Source organism: Syngnathus scovelli, chromosome 13, assembly GCF_024217435.2.
Source record: "Syngnathus scovelli strain Florida chromosome 13, RoL_Ssco_1.2, whole genome shotgun sequence".
Lineage (NCBI taxonomy): Eukaryota > Metazoa > Chordata > Actinopteri > Syngnathiformes > Syngnathidae > Syngnathus > Syngnathus scovelli.
In genome coordinates this window covers 4,140,047-4,158,444 of record NC_090859.1, presented here as the reverse complement: position 1 = coordinate 4,158,444, position 18,398 = coordinate 4,140,047, and the positions used below count along the sequence as shown (strand labels likewise).

At 44.6% G+C, this 18,398-nt stretch overlaps 2 protein-coding genes across 6 annotated transcripts in view; one reads left to right on the top strand and one right to left on the bottom strand.

The window, feature by feature from the left end:
• The window catches only part of dpm2 (dolichyl-phosphate mannosyltransferase subunit 2, regulatory), a 258,461-nt gene that overhangs the window by 133,667 nt on the left and 106,396 nt on the right, over nucleotides 1-18,398 (top strand). The window lies entirely within an intron of this gene.
• Nucleotides 1-18,398, bottom strand: part of pam (peptidylglycine alpha-amidating monooxygenase) — an 88,550-nt gene that overhangs the window by 38,661 nt on the left and 31,491 nt on the right. For all 5 annotated transcript variants that reach the window (XM_049738446.1, XM_049738445.2, XM_049738448.2 and 2 more), the window contains exons 9-10: nucleotides 8,390-8,438; nucleotides 7,018-7,085 (exon numbers count right to left, since the gene is read on the bottom strand). In XM_049738446.1, the coding sequence (XP_049594403.1) occupies nucleotides 7,018-7,085; nucleotides 8,390-8,438 (117 nt within the window). The remainder of the gene's footprint in view (nucleotides 1-7,017; nucleotides 7,086-8,389; nucleotides 8,439-18,398) is intronic.

The window sequence follows — 18,398 nt, the reverse complement described above, 5'->3', positions numbered from 1 at the left end:
TTCAAATGAGAAAGGTCTCCTCTGCAAAACATGCAGTGAAGCCAAAGTGGCGGGCGAGTTTACGGAGGGAAAAATATGGAAGGAATGGAAGTTGGACTACCTCAAGCGTCACATTCAGCAGAAATGTTATTTGAAAGCTGTTGGAATTGTACAAAGACTCAAGATGTAACAGGGGATCGGTACATTATTGCGAGAGAGCGCAAAAGGTCGACAGAAAAGGAACGAGCTGTCACACAAAACGAAATTCGACCCCAAGCAAGTTAGAGTTCCCATTGACATTATTTATCTATTTATTTATTTATTTAATCTGGTGTTGCACACAGTGGTCCACAGTGTGCACTTGCACACAGTGGTCCACAGTGTGCGCAGGGAGCTTGTGTGTTTGCACAAACACTTGAAAAATTAGAGGGAACACTGGATGCAGGGTTCAAAGCTTGTGCAAAAAGTAGCGACTTATAGTCCGGAAAATACTACCTTATGTTCTATTTACAAACATTCAGTGGCCACCATAAATGAGTACAACCCAAATTAGTTTTAAGAACTACTATTTTCTATGGCATACTATGTGATAAAATACTCCCACAAATTTGAGCCATTAATTGCAATTAAGATCCATGAATGTGCACACATAAAATCATTACAATGTTGCAGATTTCAATAAATTACAGTCTTATAAGAATTTGTATAGAATTAATTGTTCACTGAATAATAAGGGGGAAAGCTTACATTTTAGAGGGAGCATACTCATGTATGTTGAACACATTTATAGACTCAATCATTATGAAATATAACGACTGTGACACAAGAAACCAACACAAATGACGACGCAGAAAACAATTTAAACTTCTCGTGCTAGCCGCTGGCTAGCTGGTCAGCGACTAGCAAGCTGCCATATTGCCAATTGTAGTGTTGTGTTTATTTTCTAGTTTTAATTATTAATTAATAAATTAAAATCTATTCTCTTCCTCTATTTCGATGTCGTTTTTGTCGTGCCCAATGTTATATTATGACAAATTTGACAGATTTAGCCATATATGGATATGACGGGAATTTGTCAGTCTGTAAAACCAAATATTTTGCAGAGGTAATTTTGACTTAGACTCAACTACCCTCTAATGGAAAATATAATAATCGTAATTTGAGATGTCGTTTTTTTTGTGTTGTGTTATATTGTCTATCTGTTTCTTTATGTATTCAACTGCTGGCAAATGAATTTTTCCCCGGGGATCAGTAAAGTAGTTATACTCAACTACCCTCTGATGGAAATATAATAATCATGGTTTGATTTCTTTACATTCTTAGTAATGGTCAGGTCTTACATATACAATGTTGCTCACGTAATACTGAAGGTGGATAGTTCCTATTTGATTAAATTGTAGGAGAACAATGTAATACAAGACCATCTCCCTGAGAAAAGCGAAAACAATGCTCGTCAGATAGAACACAGTCCATGTTAAGTAAAGATAGTCAGGCATGGATTACACAAGGGTAAAAGAGAAGCTTAGAAAAGTATTTTTCAAAAACCACTGTGGAAGCTGCTTTTGCTGCATGTTTATTGTTTCTTTTTGCAAAGACAGGTCATCTTTGAAGTTCTTTAAAGTGTGAAGTAAACTTGATCAATCATATTTTAACAGATGAAACTTGATCGATCGGTCGGTCGGTCTGTCTGTCTGTGTCTGTCTAATAATCACTGGTTAATTTCTGTTTGATGTTTCATTTCTCATTGGTGTAGGTTATAGCAGTTCATGAATCGAGGCTAGTTACAACAGTTGTAGCCTGGGTTTTGTGTGTAAACTCAAGTACTTAATATCCAAATTGGGACTAGGCTCCTAACTACAAAGGGTATTATTCTTTTGGAATGCAAAGTGACAATTGTTATGATGCCCTGAGGGAAGCTACTGTCAACAATGATTAATGACCGTTGGTGCACTGATGTCACGGTGTTGAAAGAGTTTTGCAGCCCTCTCCTAGAAACACTTTTCATAAACTGCCGGCCGTTCTATTCACCATGGGAGTTCTCCTCGATCGGCATGACGGCTGTTTACATTTCACCACACGCATGCGCGAGTGAAGCCACGCAGATGCTGGCTGACCAGGTGACAGACAGGGAGAAACTTCTACCAAATTCACTAATCATTGTTCTGGGTGATCTTAACAGGGCGAACCTCGCACACGAACTCCCCAGATACAGACAGCACATAACGTGTCCCACCAGAGGGGCACAGACACTGGACCACTGCTACACCGTAATTAAGGATGCATACCACTCTGTGGCTCGTGCAGCTTTAGGACTCTTGGACCACTGTCTACTTCATCTGATCTCGGCCTACAGGCAGAAACTAAAAAATTCTAAGCCTGTGGTGAGGACTGTGAGGAAGTGGACAGTGGAGTCAAGGCAGGACCTCCAAGCCTGCTTTGACTGCACCGATTGGGGAGTTTTTGAAGCTGCAACTTCAGACCTGCATGAACTCACTGACACTGTCACATCATACATCAGTTTTCGTGAGGATCTGAGTGTGCAGACTAAGACCTTCTGCACGTACAACAACGGCAAACCTTGGTTTACACCGAACCTCGGGAGGCTGCGCAAAGTCAAGGAGGAGGCCTACAGGAGCGGCGACCGAGACCTGTTCAAGCAGACCACAAACACACTGAACCGAGAGGTCAGGAAAGCCAGGAGGTGTTACAGGGAGAGCCTGGAAAGACACTTCTATGCCAATCCTGATCCCTCAACAGTGTGGAAAGGTCTGCAGAGCATCATGGGCTTCAAGAAATGACGTCCTGTGGAGAGCCCAAGGCTTGCTAACCAGCTAAACAGGTTCTACTGCAGGTTTGATCGGTCCTCCCACACAACGGGACCCCCTGCAGCACAATCTACGTACTCACCTCCCCCCACAACTGCTCTGTCCACACCTCCATCACCGTTGTCACCCACTCTCTCTCTTGTAGAGGCCACGCCCGCACTCCAGATCCGCGAGGAGGAAGTGCGCCAGATGTTCCGGAGACAAAAGATCAGGAAGGCACCGGGCCCAGATGGCGTGTCACCTTCCTGCTTGAAAGTTTGCGCTGAGCAGCTGGCACCCACCTTTGCACGGATCTTCAAACGTTTCCTGGAGTTGTGTGAGGTGCCCTCGTGCTTCAAGAGCTCCACCATTGTTCCAGTGGCCAAGAAGCCCGCTATCACAGGTTTGAATGACTATAGACCTGTCGCTCTGACATCTGTGGTCATGAAATCTTTCGAGAGGTTAGTGCTGAACCACCTGAAGGATGTCACAGGCCCCCTGCTTGACCCCTTCCAGTGTGCCTACCGGGCAAACAGGTCGGTGGATGATGCGGTCAACATGGGACTGCACTACATCCTGCACCACCTGGACACCCCAGGAACGTACGCCAGGATCCTGTTTGTGGACTTCAGCTCGGCGTTCAACACTATCACTCCTGACATCCTCCAACAGAAGCTCATCCAGCTTGCGGTGCCTGCCTCCACCTGTCAGTGGATCACCAGCTCCCTGACCAACAGGAGACAGCGTGTGAGGCTGGGGAGCATCACATCTGACACCCGGACCACCAATACTGGAGCCCCTCAGGGGTGCGTCCTCTCCCCCCTGCTCTTCTCTCTCTACACCAACGATTTCTCTTCAGGTGACTCTCCTGTGAAGCTCCTGAAGTATGCAGACGACACCACTCTCATCAGACTGATCCAGGACGGTGATGAGACTGCGTACAGACAGGAGGTGGAGCAGCTGGTCCACTGGTGCAGCCAAAACCACCTGGAGCTGAACCCGCTTCACCCTTCACCACTTTCACCCCTCACTATCTGCAGTAATACTATTCTCTCCACAGAGACCTTCAAGTTCCTGGGAACCACAATCTCACGGGACCTGAAATGGACCGGCCACATAGACTCTGTCCAGAAGAAGGCCCAGCAGAGGCTGTACTTCCTGAGACGGCTCAAGAAGTTCAACCTGCCGCGGGAGCTGCTGAAGACCTTCTACACTGCCATCATCCAGTCTGTCCTCTGCACCTCCATCACTGTCTGGGTTAGTTCGGCCTCCAAACAAGACAAGCACAGACTGTAACGGACAATCAGGACTGCAGAAAAGATAATTGGAATCAACCTCCCATCTATCCAAGACTTGTACCTGTCCAGAACCAGGAAACGTGCAAGGAACATCTCTACAGACCCTTCTCACCCAGGTTGCAGTCTGTTTGAACTACTCCCCTCCGGACAGCGTTATGGAGCTCTGTACGCCAAAACCAGCAGACACAGAGACAGCTTCTTCCCCCAGGCTGTTACTCTGATGAACTCACACCACTCAGAGTCATTACTGTGCAATAACATCCTGCTCTCTACACCTTTTTTGAATTGTCTACACTGTTTGTACTATGTGTCCTCTCTGCATCCATTGCAGCCTGGTCATCCTGGAAGAGGGACCCTTCCATCTGTGGGCTCTTCTCAAGGTTTCTCATTTCCCCTAGCTGGAGTTTTGAGTTTTTTTCCTTGACCTCTTGGGAGTTTAAGATCAGGGTATGTTTGAGAATATTTGCCATTTTTCACATGTCCTGAGTGTTGTTAGTCACCTAAATGTTGAACAGAGGCTGTGATTTACCGAAGTCAAATTCCTTGTTTGGCACGCTCAAATATGGCGAATAAAAACTGGAATCTGGAATCTTGAACAAGAGTTTTTAGGTGATGCATGAACTGATCAAGCCTGCTGGGATGGCAAAATTCTAAGACAACCAGTCCAGTCAATTCAATGCCCTGAAATGAAATTACAGGATGAGAATATTCTCTGGAATCTTTTCTATGCCAACTTTCTACAGTACATTGTGTATCACAGAAGCACGTAGTATGTACATACCGGACCATTGGACTGGCAAAACACATTGTTTTGTATTGCAAAATATGATGCAGAGAATTGGAATGTACCGTAATTTCCGGACTATAAGTCGCGTTTTTTTTCATAGTTTGGGTGGGGGGGCGACTTATACTCAGGAGCGACTTATATATGTTTGTTTTTCACAAATTTTTACTTGATCATTAAGACATCACTTACAAGTATAGTTGACCACTTCCCATGTTATTTTTAGTATAGTTGATCACTTCACATGCTTTTATTTCTTTATCTTGAACATATTCAAAACATAAAAAATAGAGAAAACATCAAATAAAGCAATTAACACTTTAAAGCACCATATCCAAGTCCACTGTCTGCTGTATGTACACTTGCTCCATTTTTGCTCCTCTTATATTTATTATTATTATTTATTATTATTTGTTTATTTATCATTTATTCAATACTCTTATTTATTCATTGTTAGTGCCTTCTTGTTTTTTTTTGTGTTGCTTGTATGCATATGTGTACTATCTCACCGAGGGATAGTGGAAATGTAATTTCAATCTCTTTGTGTGTCTTAGTATATAAAAAAATATATCGACGATAAAGCAGACTTTGACTTTGATAAAACAACCAAAAAAAATTATATTTTCAGACGAAACTGGATGAGGGCGCTCTAAATTTTACCGTTGGCCGTGACTCATCAACTGGGTGGGCTTAAGAAAAATGGCACCAAAAAGAAACTCATATTTTGCAGGTTACAAACTTCAAGTTGTAAAATATGCAGCTGAAAACAGTAATCGAGCAGCAGAAAGAAAGTTTGGAGAACCGTGATGTACCAATGGATTACTATTTCAAGTGACGTCAGTAGCGCGGCGCGCCGGTTGTTTACATACAAACGTGCCCACACAAGGACTACCGGCATCATTAGCGGTGATCATTTCTAAGTGACACGGAGGACAAAGAGTTTGAAGGAATTAAGGATTTGGAGTGACATAGAAGGTTTGAAAAACTATTATGGCTTTTACGCACGCCCGGTCTCTACTGAGTCGGGGGCCGACGCTCGGCCGAGTGGCTGTCCGCGAACGGTGCGCGGGGCTCGGACATGGCCATTACGCACGCCCGGTCTGTCTGGAAGTCCACGCCGCCACACGCTTGGAAGTTTGTTTTGTTTAATAAAGAGCCGTTTACCAAACCTACGTCTATCCTTGTACTTTGTTAACGCTACAATATAGTTATATAGTAGATCTGTGGAATAAAGACGAGGCTGACGTCAGGGCGCACGCGCGGCGATGTTGACAAAGGACGAGGAATTTGATCGATGAATTTAATGGAATTAAAGTGCACGGATGGTTTGATAATATTATTGCCTTGTATTATAGTTATTTAAAATATAGTTTATCTATCGTTATATGAGCCTGTGGAATATTTTGAAGCGCAAGCGCCCTCAGCCGTGCGCACCCATTGTTGACAAAGAACGATCTATGGATTTAATGAATTGGAGTGACACCGATGGTTTTATAAACATGTTATTCATGTAATAGTTGTCCTTAATCACTCTATATGTTACGTCAGGCCCGTTCTCAGCTCTTTGTTTGTGTTTGTCACGTTAGCATACCTATCGTTTAGCCTGTTGTTGCTATTTAATGAATTGGAGTGACACCGATGGTTTTATAAACATGTTATTCATGTAATAGTTGTCCTTAATCACTCTATATGTTACGTCAGGCCCGTTCTCAGCTCTTTGTTTGAGTTTGTCACGTTAGCATACCTATCGTTTAGCCTGTTGTTGCTATTTAATGAATTGGAGTGACACTGATGGTTTTATAAACATGTTATTCATGTAATAGTTGTCCTTAATCACTCTATATGTTACGTCAGGCCCGTTCTCAGCTCTTTGTTTGTGTTTGTCACGTTAGCATACCTATCGTTTAGCCTGTTGTTGCTATCGTTTAGCCTGTTGTTGCTCGTTCATGACTGTTTTTGGTGTGGGATTTTGTCGAATAAATTGCCCCCAAAATGCGACTTATACTCCGGAGCGACTTATATATGTTTTTTTCACTTTTTGGGGCATTTTATGGCTGGTGCGACTTATACTCCGGAGCGACTTATAGTCCGGAAAATACGGTATTAACTTTCCCAAGCACTACCACATGTAGTGGACAACAAAATAGTTTACCTCTTTTTCCTGGCTGGATAACAGTGTCCATGGACATAAGCAGGTATATACCAGCAATAAACAGCTGCCTGCAAACAAAATAACAATTGAATCAGAGGTTACAAGAAGTAATCTGATAAAATATTTATACATTTTCCCCCACAAGCCATTTCTCTCTCATTGTCTCTGAGTGTGAGTGATCACCACAAGCATAAGCTTCAGCACACCCGCGAGGATAAGCAGTTCGGAAGATGAATGAATGAGTCACATAATAAATAACGCTGTGTGTCTGTCTACTCTCAGATTTGGGTTTTGTTGGACAAGAAAACATTTATACAAGTTGAAGACACAGGTGACCAAATGGTCCCTTCGTCTGTCACTAAAGAACGCCCATTATGCGCACGAGAGACGAGAAAGTTCCAAAAAGGACGGACAGAAGTGTCATCAATCATCCCTATCCGCGTCAAGTGCTGACCAACCTCTCATGCTGTCACTGACCGACGCCCATTTCACTGACAACTGATGGAAATGGAAACGCTATGCTCAGACCAAATGTGAATGTTAACCTGGAAAAATGGGTGCCCTTAAGTGAATGTGAATAGTAAATTTTTAAAACTAATGAGCTTTAAATGGTTATTTATTGTTATGAATTATGAAACCTCTGTGGCTAGCCTCTTTCTCAGGCCTCTCACATGGCAAAAAATGAAAGCCGTTTGAGAGAATGTCTCCTCAGCTTAAGATCAGTTTAACACGACCATAGACACATAGCTCAAGAGGGTCGAATCTACCTTTTTATATCTATAGCTATTGCTTACTCTTGCTAATGCGTTGTGTACTATCTTTTAAACATGCATTATTGATTTTGTTGCAGCACAGTTGATTTTGTCAAGCTCTTCTCTATGGCATCGAATCATAACTGTGATAACAAGGGTCGCAGGCCAACCTCATGACTCATTAAACTGACTAGCTGCACACCAATCATCACCCTTTCCAAGCACCAACGAGGTCAGTCTGGTTAAAACTTTGAAAAAAAAACTAACTGTAGTATGCTGGATGTTTATAGGCCACTCTCCGCTTTATTACATCAAGGTTCCACTTTACCGTACTTAAAGGGATAGTGCATGTATTTAGCAATTTTCACCAATATATAGTTAATATTTTGTTGGCAATTTCATTATTTTTCATTTACATTTAAAAACGAATTTCACCTCTTACTATCAAATGAAAATAACATGAAAAATAATATTGTCAAATGAAATTAATGATAGACAAAATCTAACTTTCTTGCTGGAAATGGCAACATGAACTGTTTTAGCAAACCATTATTATTGAACGTAGCATAGCTTACAATGTAGTTTGTAAAAAAATAAAAATAAACAAATACAATACGCACGGGGTGGATGTTATTCTTAGAGTGACACCTGAGCAATCTTTGTGATGATCTGTAGAAGGAAAAAAAAGAATTACTGAAAAAGATTAATTGAAAAAGCAAATAATACAGCAGAGATACAATACAAATTGAGTTATAAACATAATAAATGGTGTTTTTTTACTTTTTTTTTACTTTGTACTAATACAAATAACCAAGACTAGAATGTTACAATACTTAAGTGTTAACAATACCGTATTTTTCAGACTAAAAGTCGCTCCGGAATATAGGTCGCATTAGCCATAAAATACACAATAACGTGAAAAAAAAAACATATATAAGTTGCTCCAGAGTACAAGTCGCATTTTGGGGGAAATTTATTCGACAAAATCCAACACCAATAACAGACATGAACGAGCAACAACAGGCTAAACCAGGGGTGGGCAAACCTTTTGACTTGCGGGCCGAATTGGGTTCTAAATTTTGACTGGGGGGCCGAACCAGGAGCAGATGGATGTAGTGTTTGTGTGAAGTAATATAAACGACCTGTAAAGGTCATTGCATAAAAGGTTTTAGCCTTTAGGTAGTAAAGCATGGATATTCAAAAAAACTTTTTTGAAAACAAATGCATTTATTAACAGCATTAAAAAAAAAAAAACATCCCTAAAAAACTGCTATCAGTGATTCTCATAAAATACGACACTGTTATTATGAATAACATTCTCCATCGCTTCAGTGCCTGCAGGTCAGATTAATGAAAGATGTATGTTTATCTTATGAGATCACATTAAACGGCAAACATTCTGACCAAATATATCATCTTGAAGAATCGGTGAAAGCATACATCCAAATAAAGTAATCAAAACGGCAACACGGTGAGGGGTATCTGAAAATCAGAGCAGAGTTTTAACTCACAAACACCTGGTAACAGAGGTGAGGAAACGGGAAACACTTCCTTAAAGTAAGCCTTAAGAACTTTACAGGTTAAGATTAGTCACAAACAGGTGGTGCATCAATGTCCTTGAGCATCCTGCATTGTTTGAAAATGAGAATGGTCGCTAGTTTCAATACCTGGTATTTGTACAGCTCATATTCAAAATGCATTTTTTTACAACAAACTTGAAAGCCTCCCCTTCATTTTCAGTGGGAACAGTGTTGTTGGTCTCCCTTTTTTTGCTAGTGTGTCATAGTCTGGAGTAAAATTTGTTGTGGCAATTCTTAGGAGAGATCCGAGGTGTTGGTCCGTTTACCTAGATCTGTGACAGGTTGATGTTGATGTTCATGTGGCTGAATGTCACGTCGCGTACGTCGAGCCAAATTGTCCACTCTTTTTAAACACTCGGCATTCAGTGTCCACCTTGCTTTTCCTTGGGCGACTCATTTTAATGGAAGGATTCCAGGGGAAGGTTTGTGGGTGGCTTTAGCGTAAAACTGTATCCGAAAGCTCGGCGCGGAAATTACAAGAATGCTGTCGTCACAGCCCACGCTCTAAATTTGGCACTGATACAAATAGAGCGCGAGTGCGCCATTTCCGTACTACTGAGTACGTACACGCACTTGTGAGTGTGCACCGAGCTTTCTGACACGGCTTCCGGTAGTAAATGCGCAGGCGAGTGGTTCCCCATCTACTGGGGAAACGCAGTCATTGCAGGCAAAATGACCGAAAAAAAATGTTTAATAATACAATTTATTTAGGGTTGGCGGGCCGGATTAAACGGTCCCGAGGGCCGGATGTGGCCCGCGGGCCGTAGTTTGCCCATACCTGGGCTAAACGATAGGTATGCTAACGAGACATAAACACAAATGAAGAGCTGAGAACGGGCCTAACGTAACATTCAGACTTATTCAAATAATTATTGCATAAATAACACGTTTATAAAACCATCTGAGTCATTAAATTCATTGATCGTCCTTTATGTCAACATAAATGCGCGCAGCTGACGGCTCTTGCACTTCAAAATATTTCACAGGCCCATATAACGATATATAAATTATATATCAAATAAATATTATATAAGCAATAATATTATCGAACCATCTGTGTCACTCCAAATCATTAAATACATCGATCGAATTCCTCGTCCTTTGTCAACAACGCCGCGTGCGCCCTGACGACAGCATCGTCGTTATTCCACAGATCTAGTATTAACAATATTGTACCATTAACAAAGTACAAGGAAAGACGTGGGTTTGTTAAACGGCTCTTTATTTAACAAAACAAACTTCCAGGCGTGTGGCGGCGTGGACGTCTATCCCCACAGAGGTGGAAGAGAGCCGGGCGTGCGTAAAAGCCATGTCCGAGCCCCATCCACCGTCCCCGGACAGCCACCCGGCCGAGCGCCGGCCCCTGACTTCCATCCACGGAGTTGAAAGGGAGCTCCGTAGAGTAGGACCGGGCGTGCGTAAAAGCCATAATAGTTTTTCAAACCTTCTGTGTCACTCCAAATCATTAAATCCTTCAAACTCTTCGTCCTCCGTGTCACTTACAAACAAAGCCGCTAATGATGCGGGTAGTACGTGGGGCCCTTCGTCATCTTCGTCATCCCGTGATCGAATCTTTGTCCTTTATGTAAACAACCGCCACGCCATGACGCTGACGTCACTTGAACTTCAAATTACAATAATTCCTTGCTACATCGCGGTTCGTTTATCGTGGTTTCACCTTTTTTTTTCAGAATTTTGAAAATTTTTGAAAAAAATCACATATAAGTTGCTCCTCAGTATAAGTCGCCCCCCCCCACCCAAACTATGGAAAAAAAACGCGACTTATAGTCCGAAAAATACGGTACTTCTGTTTAGTCAAGCCATATTTTTTCAGTACAGTACTGCTCAAGTATTAACTAGAACAGTGGTTCTTAACCTGGGTTCGATCGAACACCCCCCAAAGAGGGGTTCGGTGAATGCACATATGAACCTGATGGGGTTCGGTACCTCCACAAAGGTTAAGAACCACTAAACTAGAACAAAACACAATTACATCCAAAGCACGAATCACCCACGTTCCAAAGTAAACACGATAGGCCGATCGGCTAATCCATATTTTCCGTAGGAGTGATTGTGAGGGTGAATGCTTGTTTGTCTATGTGTTCCCTGCGATTTCCTGCCGACCAGTTCAGGGTGTAACCCGCCTACCGCCCTAAGACAGATAGGCTCCAGCACGCTCGCGACCCCCATGAGAATAAGCGGTTTGTAAAGCGGATGAATTAATCACTCATTTTCAATTTTCCTGAAATACCATTTGTCATTTGCAAGGATTTACACTATGTTTTATCTCATTCTCTGAACCCAGTCCCGGAACTTTCTTTAGTAAAACAGTCAATAACTCTTCTTTTGGCAAGCCCTGTTAAGGTTGACACCCTGTGGCACACCTTTATTCCATCTTTTTCACCCATCTGGATTTTTTTCTTTTGAGAAATTGTGAAAAATGTATTTAGGTAGGTTTACAGTGTGTTCCAATGTTTGTTTGTTTTTTACACCAATATTCAAGTCTCTAAATTCCATTAAAGCACTTAAACATGGCACTGAGTGCACATGATTTATTTTTCCATGTAAGGCCAAGAGCTTTTTAATTAATGCTTGCAAGCTTAAAGGATACACCTGTGTTCTATCATATGAAAACACTTGTTTGTCAGTTGTTTTTACACTTGATTCTCATACATGCGCAGATGAGCTCTCCAAGTGGCTTATATATATATATATACCCCTCCGTGAGTCGTCACCTTATCGTGGTGGAGGGGTTTGCGTGCCCCTATGATCCTAGGAGCCATGTTGTCGGGGGCTTCATGCCCCTGGTAGGGTCACCCATGGCAAACGGGTCCTAGGTGAGGGGTCAGACAAAGCACGGCTCACCCAAGCCCCTTATGATGAAAAACACAAATGGACTTTGTTTTCCCTCGCCCTGACGCGGGTCACCAGGCCTGGAGGCGGGGCTCGAAGGCGAGCGTCTGGTGGCCGGGCCTTCGCCCATGGGGCCCGGCCGGGCATAGCCCGAAATGGAAACGTGGGTCCCCCTTCCCATGGGCTCACCACCTGTGGGAGGGGCCGAAGGGGTCGGGTGCAATGTGAGCTGGGCGGCAGCCACAGGCAGGGACCTTGGCGGTCTGATCCCCGGCTGCAGAAGCTGGCTCTTGGGACATGGAATGTCACCTCTCTGGCTGGAAAGGAGCCCGAGCTGGTGTGCGAGGCAGAAAGATTCCGACTAGATATAGTCGGACTAGCCTCCACGCACAGTTTGGGTTCCGGTACTAGCCCTCTCGAGAAGGGCTGGACTCTCTTCCACTCTGGAGTTGCCCACGGTGAGAGGCGTCGAGCAGGTGTGGGTATACTTATTGCCCCCCGGCTGGGCGCCTGCACATTGGGGTTCACCCCGGTGAACGAGAGGGTAGCCTCCCTCCGCCTTCGGGTGGGGGGACGGGTCCTGACTGTTGTTTGTGTCTATGCACCAAACGGCAGCTCAGAGTACCCACCCTTCTTGGGGTCCCTGGAGGAAGTGCTGGAGAGCGCTCCTTCTGGGGACTCCATCGTTCTACTGGGTGACTTCAATGCTCACGTGGGCAATGACAGTGAGACCTGGAAGGGCGTGATTGGGAGGAACGCCCCCCCCCCGATCTGAACCCGAGCGGTGTTCTCTTGTTAGACTTCTGTGGTCGACACGGATTTTCAATAATGAAGACCATGTTCAAACATAAGGGTGTCCATGTGTGCACTTGGCACCAGGACACCCTAGGCCGCAGTTCGATGATCAATTTTGTAGTCGTGTCATCGGATTTGCGGCCGCATGTTTTGGACACTCGGGTGAAGAGAGGGGCGGAGCTGTCAACTGATCACCACCTGGTGGTGGGTTGGCTCCGATGGTGGGGTAAGATGCTGGTCCGACCTGGCAGACCCAAACGCTCTGTGAGGGTCTTTTGGGAACGTCTGGCAGAATCTCCTGTCAGGAAGAGCTTCAACTCCCACCTCCGGCAGAGCTTTTCCCACGTCCCGGGGGAGGCGGGGGACATTGAGTCTGAGTGGACCATGTTCCGCGCCTCCATTGTTGAGGCGGCCGACCGGAGCTGTGGCCGTAAGGTCGTTGGTGCCTGTCGTGGCGGCAATCCCCGAACCCGCTGGTGGACACCGGCGGTAAGGGATGCCGTCAAGCTGAAGAAGGAGTCCTATCGGGCCGTTTTGGCCTGCGGGACTCCGGAGGCAGCTGACAGGTACCGGATGGCCAAGCAGAACGCGGCTTCAGCGGTTGCTGAGGCAAAAACCCGGGCGTGGGAGGAATTTGGTGAGGCCATGGAGAATGACTTTCGGACGGCTTCGAAGAAATTCTGGTCCACCATCCGGTGTCTCAGGAGGGGGAAGCAGTGCAACGTCACCACTGTTTACAGTGGGGATGGCGTGCTGCTGACCTCGACTCGGGACGTCGTGAGTCGGTGGGGAGAATACTTCGAAGACCTCCTCAATTCCACCTACACGCCTTCCATTGAGGAAGCAGGGCCTGGAGACTCTGAGGCGGATTCTCCAATCTCTGGGGTCGAAGTCACTGAGGTAGTTAAAAAAACTCCTCGGTGGCAAGGCCCCGGGGGTGGATGAGATCCGCCCGGAGTTCTTAAAGGCTCTGGATGTTGTGGGGCTGTCATGGCTGACACGCCTCTACAACGTTGCGTGGACATCGGGGACAGTGCCTCTGGATTGGCAGACTGGAGTGGTGGTTCCCCTCTTTAAGAAGGGGGACCGGAGGGTGTGTTCTAATTACAGGGGAATCACACTCCTCAGCCTCCCTGGTAAGGTCTATTCAGGGGTGCTGGAGAGAAGGGTCCGTCGGGAGGTCGAACCTCGGATTCAGGAGGAGCAGTGTGGCTTTCGTCCTGGCCGTGGAACAGTGGACCAGCTCTACACCCTCGGCAGGATCCTCGAGGGTGCATGGGAGTTCGCCCAACCAGTCCACATGTGTTTTGTGGACTTGGAGAAGGCGTTCGACCGTGTCCCTCGGGAGGTTCTGTGGAGGGTGCTTCGGGAGTACAGGGTACCGAGCCAACTGATAAGGGCGGTTCGGTCCCTGTATCACCGATGCCAGAGTCTGGTCCGCATTTCCGGCAGTAAGTCGGATTCGTTCCCAGTGAGGGTTGGACTCCGCCAAAGCTGCCCTTTGTCACCGATTCTGTTCATAATTTTTATGGACAGAATTTCTAGGCGCAGCCGAGGCGTGGAGGGGGTCCGGTTTGGGGACCTCAGCATCGCGTCTCTGCTTTTTGCAGATGACGTGGTGCTGTTGGCTTCTTCAGGCCGTGATCTCCAGCTCTCGCTGGAACGGTTCGCAGCCGAGTGTGAAGCGGTCGGGATGAGGGTCAGCACCTCCAAATCCGAGTCCATGGTCCTCGATCGGAAAAGGGTGGAATGCCCTCTCCGGATCGGGGATGAGATCCTGCCCCAAGTGGAGGAGTTCAAGTATCTTGGAGTCTTGTTCACGAGTGAGGGGAGGATGGAGCGTGAACTCGACAGGCAGATCGGTGCAGCGTCGGCAGTAATGCGGACCCTGTACCGGTCCGTTGTGGTGAAGAGAGAGCTGAGCCAAAAGGCAAAGCTCTCAATTTACCGGTCGATTTACGCTCCTACCCTCACCTATGGTCACGAGCTATGGGTCGTGACCGAAAGAACGAGATCTCGGATACAAGGGGCCGAAATGAGTTTTCTCCGCAGGATGTCCGGGCTCTCCCTTAGAGATAGGGTGAGAAGCTCGGTCATCCGGGAGAGACTCGGAGTAGAGTCGCTACTCCTCCACGTTGAGAGGAGCCAGATGAGGTGGCTCGGGCATCTTATCAGGATGCCTCCTGGACGCCTCCCTGGGGAGGTGTTCCGGGCATGTCCCACCGGTAGGAGACCCCGGGGACGACCCAGGACGCGCTGGAGAGACTATGTCTCTCAGCTGGCCTGGGAACGCCTTGGGATCCCCCGGGATGAGCTGGATGAAGTGGCTGGGGAGAGGGAAGTCTGGGAGTCTGTTGGAATAATTTTAAGTGAAGCTTTGGCCTGCCAGACCTGGAGGCCTCGCCTTTACGAGTTTATCTTTCCTTTTATCTAGGTTCTTCCTTTTTAGTGATAGGGATGTCTTTTGATCCCTGTCAGCCATTTGTATCCTTCCTGTCCTTATGTTGTCTGTGTGTTTTCGTTCCCGTAAGAGGCCTTCACTAACAATGAGCAGGGCTTATTTGCATAGGTGACATGTTCTTTGTTTGATTCACAGGAACTTCATTCCTTTTCATTTGGATGTAGGTTTGGTTCATAGATTGTAGTTTATCAGACCTGTTTTTCTTTGTTAAGGGTTACATACAGTTAGAAGTAGTTGCATAAAAGTTATCCCATATTTACTCAATGTTTGTTTAAGGAACTGCATACCAGTTACCTCACGTTTGCTTAATGTGTGTTGAAATGTTTAGGACAAGTTACTTATTATTATTATGTGTTAATTACCAAGTAGATAAAGTTAGCAAAGGTCTAGTTGCATTTGTTCCACAGCAAAGCGGCAATCAACATGCTTCAGTCGAGAACGAGTCAGCCAACTGTGAGGGAAGACGGCTGGGGACGGCCTCTGCGGGGGGTCAAGAGCCAACAACGAAGTGCTAATTCACACCACACTACATTCCTTTGCTAATCAGCATTGCTACAGACACAATCCCCCTTCCCTTAGTGTAGCAACGCCTCTGTAACCAGGGCAACCATAACATTAAAAAGAGGGGCACGTGGAGTAAGGACTCAGAACTGATGGAGGTTGTAACTGAGATTGCTTTCTCTATCGTTCTCCTCGCGAGTAAACCTGTTCTGGTTGTCTTCTCCTCTTCATTCCAGCGAGTGATTTAATGTCTAATCGTATTTAGACCCAACAGAGTCCCTCCTAAAGCTGCTGCCCCCGCGACCCGACCCCGGATAAGCGGAAGAAGATGGATGGATGGATGGATGGATGGATGGATGGATGGATGGATATATATATATATATATATATATATATATATATATATATATATATATATGTCTCAGAAAATTTGAATATTGTGATAAAGTTCTTTATTTTCTGTAATGCAATTAAAAAAACAAAAATGTCATACATTCTGGATTCATTATATTGCAATCCTTTTATTATTTTAATATTGCTGATTATGGCTAACAGCTTAAGAAAACTCAAAAATCCTATCTCGAAAAAAAATAGACCAAGTAAAAATAAAAGATTTAAAACAGCAAAACAAAATCAAACGTTTGAAAATGTCCATTAATGCACTCAGTGCTTGGTTGGGAATCCTTTTGCACGGATGACTGCAACCAATGCGGCATGGCATGGAGGCGATTGCCTGGTGCATTGCTGAGGTGTTATGGATGCCCAGGATGCTTCAATAGCGGCCTTTAGCTCATTTGCATTGTTGGGTCTGGTGTCTTTCAGCTTCTTTTTCACAATACCCCACAAATTCTCTAATGGGGTCGGGGGTATTGGCAGGCCAATCGAGGACAGTAATGCCATGGTCAGTACATCATTTACTGGTGGTTTTGGCACAGTGGGCAGGGGCCAGATCATGCTGGAAAATGAAATCATCATATCCATAGAGCTTTTCAGCAGACGGAAGCATGTAGTGCTATAAAATCTGCATTTACTCTGGACTTGATGAAACACAGTGGACCAACACCAGCAGCTGAAATGGCTCCCCAAACCATCGCTGACTGTGGGAACTTCACACTGGATTTCAAGCAACTTGGATTTTGCTCCTCTCCAGCCTTTCTCCAGACTCTGGCACCTTGACTTCCAAATGAAATACAAAACTTGCTTTCGTCTGAAAAGAGGACTTTGGACCACTCTGCAACTGTCCAGTGCTTCTTTTCTATAGCCCAAGTCAGACGCTTCTTCCATTACCTTGAGTTCAGAAGTGGCTTGACCATGGGAATACGGCTATTGTAGGCCATTTCCCGGACACGTCTGTGAACAGTGTCGTTTGATACCTGGACTCCAGCTTCAGTCCACTGTCTTTGAAGCTCCCCCAAATTCTGGAAGCAACTCTTCTTCACAAGGCTGGGGTCAATGATGGTCCTCTGGACAGCAGTCAGATCAGCAGTCTTCCCCATACTTGTCATTTAGTTTACTGAACCAAGCTGAGTGTTTTTCAAGGCTCAGGAAACCCTTGCAGGTGTTTCGAGTTAATTAGACCATTCAAGTGATTAATTGAATACCCTACTAGTATACTTTTTCATGATATTCTAATATTTTGAGATAGGATATTTGAGTTTTCTTAAGCTGTATGCATTAATCAGCAATATTAAAATAATAAAAGGCTTGCAATATTTCAGTTGATTTGTAATGAATCCAGAATGTATGACATTGTTGGTTTTCTAATTGCATTACAGAAAATAAAGAACTTTATAACAATATTCTAATTTTCTGAGACAGTCCTGTATATACCGTATTTTTCGGACTAAAAGTCACCCCGGAATATACGTCGCATTAGCCATAAAATTCACAATAAAGTGAAAATTTAAGTCGCTCCGGAGTATAAGTCGCAATTTGGGGAAAATGTATTCGACAAAATCCAACACCAAGAACAGACATGAACGAGCAACAACAGGCTAAACGATACGGTATGCTAACGTGACATAAACACAAGTTGCTGCGGTATTACTGCCACGTCACAGGCAGTGTTTGGAAAGAAATGTTAAGGTATGTTATTAAAGCTTTAAAAAAAAACTTTGTGTCCAGTCTTTCTTCGCTAATAACTTGCGTGCACACTTCCGCGTTGCTGCGGTACTACTGCTGCATCACAGGCAATGTTAAGAAAGACATGTTCAAGTATGTTATTAAAACGTTAAAAAGGCTTTCTATGTACTGTCTTTCTTTGTAAAAAAACTCGTGTGCACGTGCGGCTTATAGTCCGGTGCGGCTTATGTAAGAAAAAAATTAGCTGGTGCGGCTTATAATCCGGTGCGGTTTATAGTCCGGCAATTACGGTGTATATATATATATATATATATATATATATATATATATATATATATATATATATATATATATATA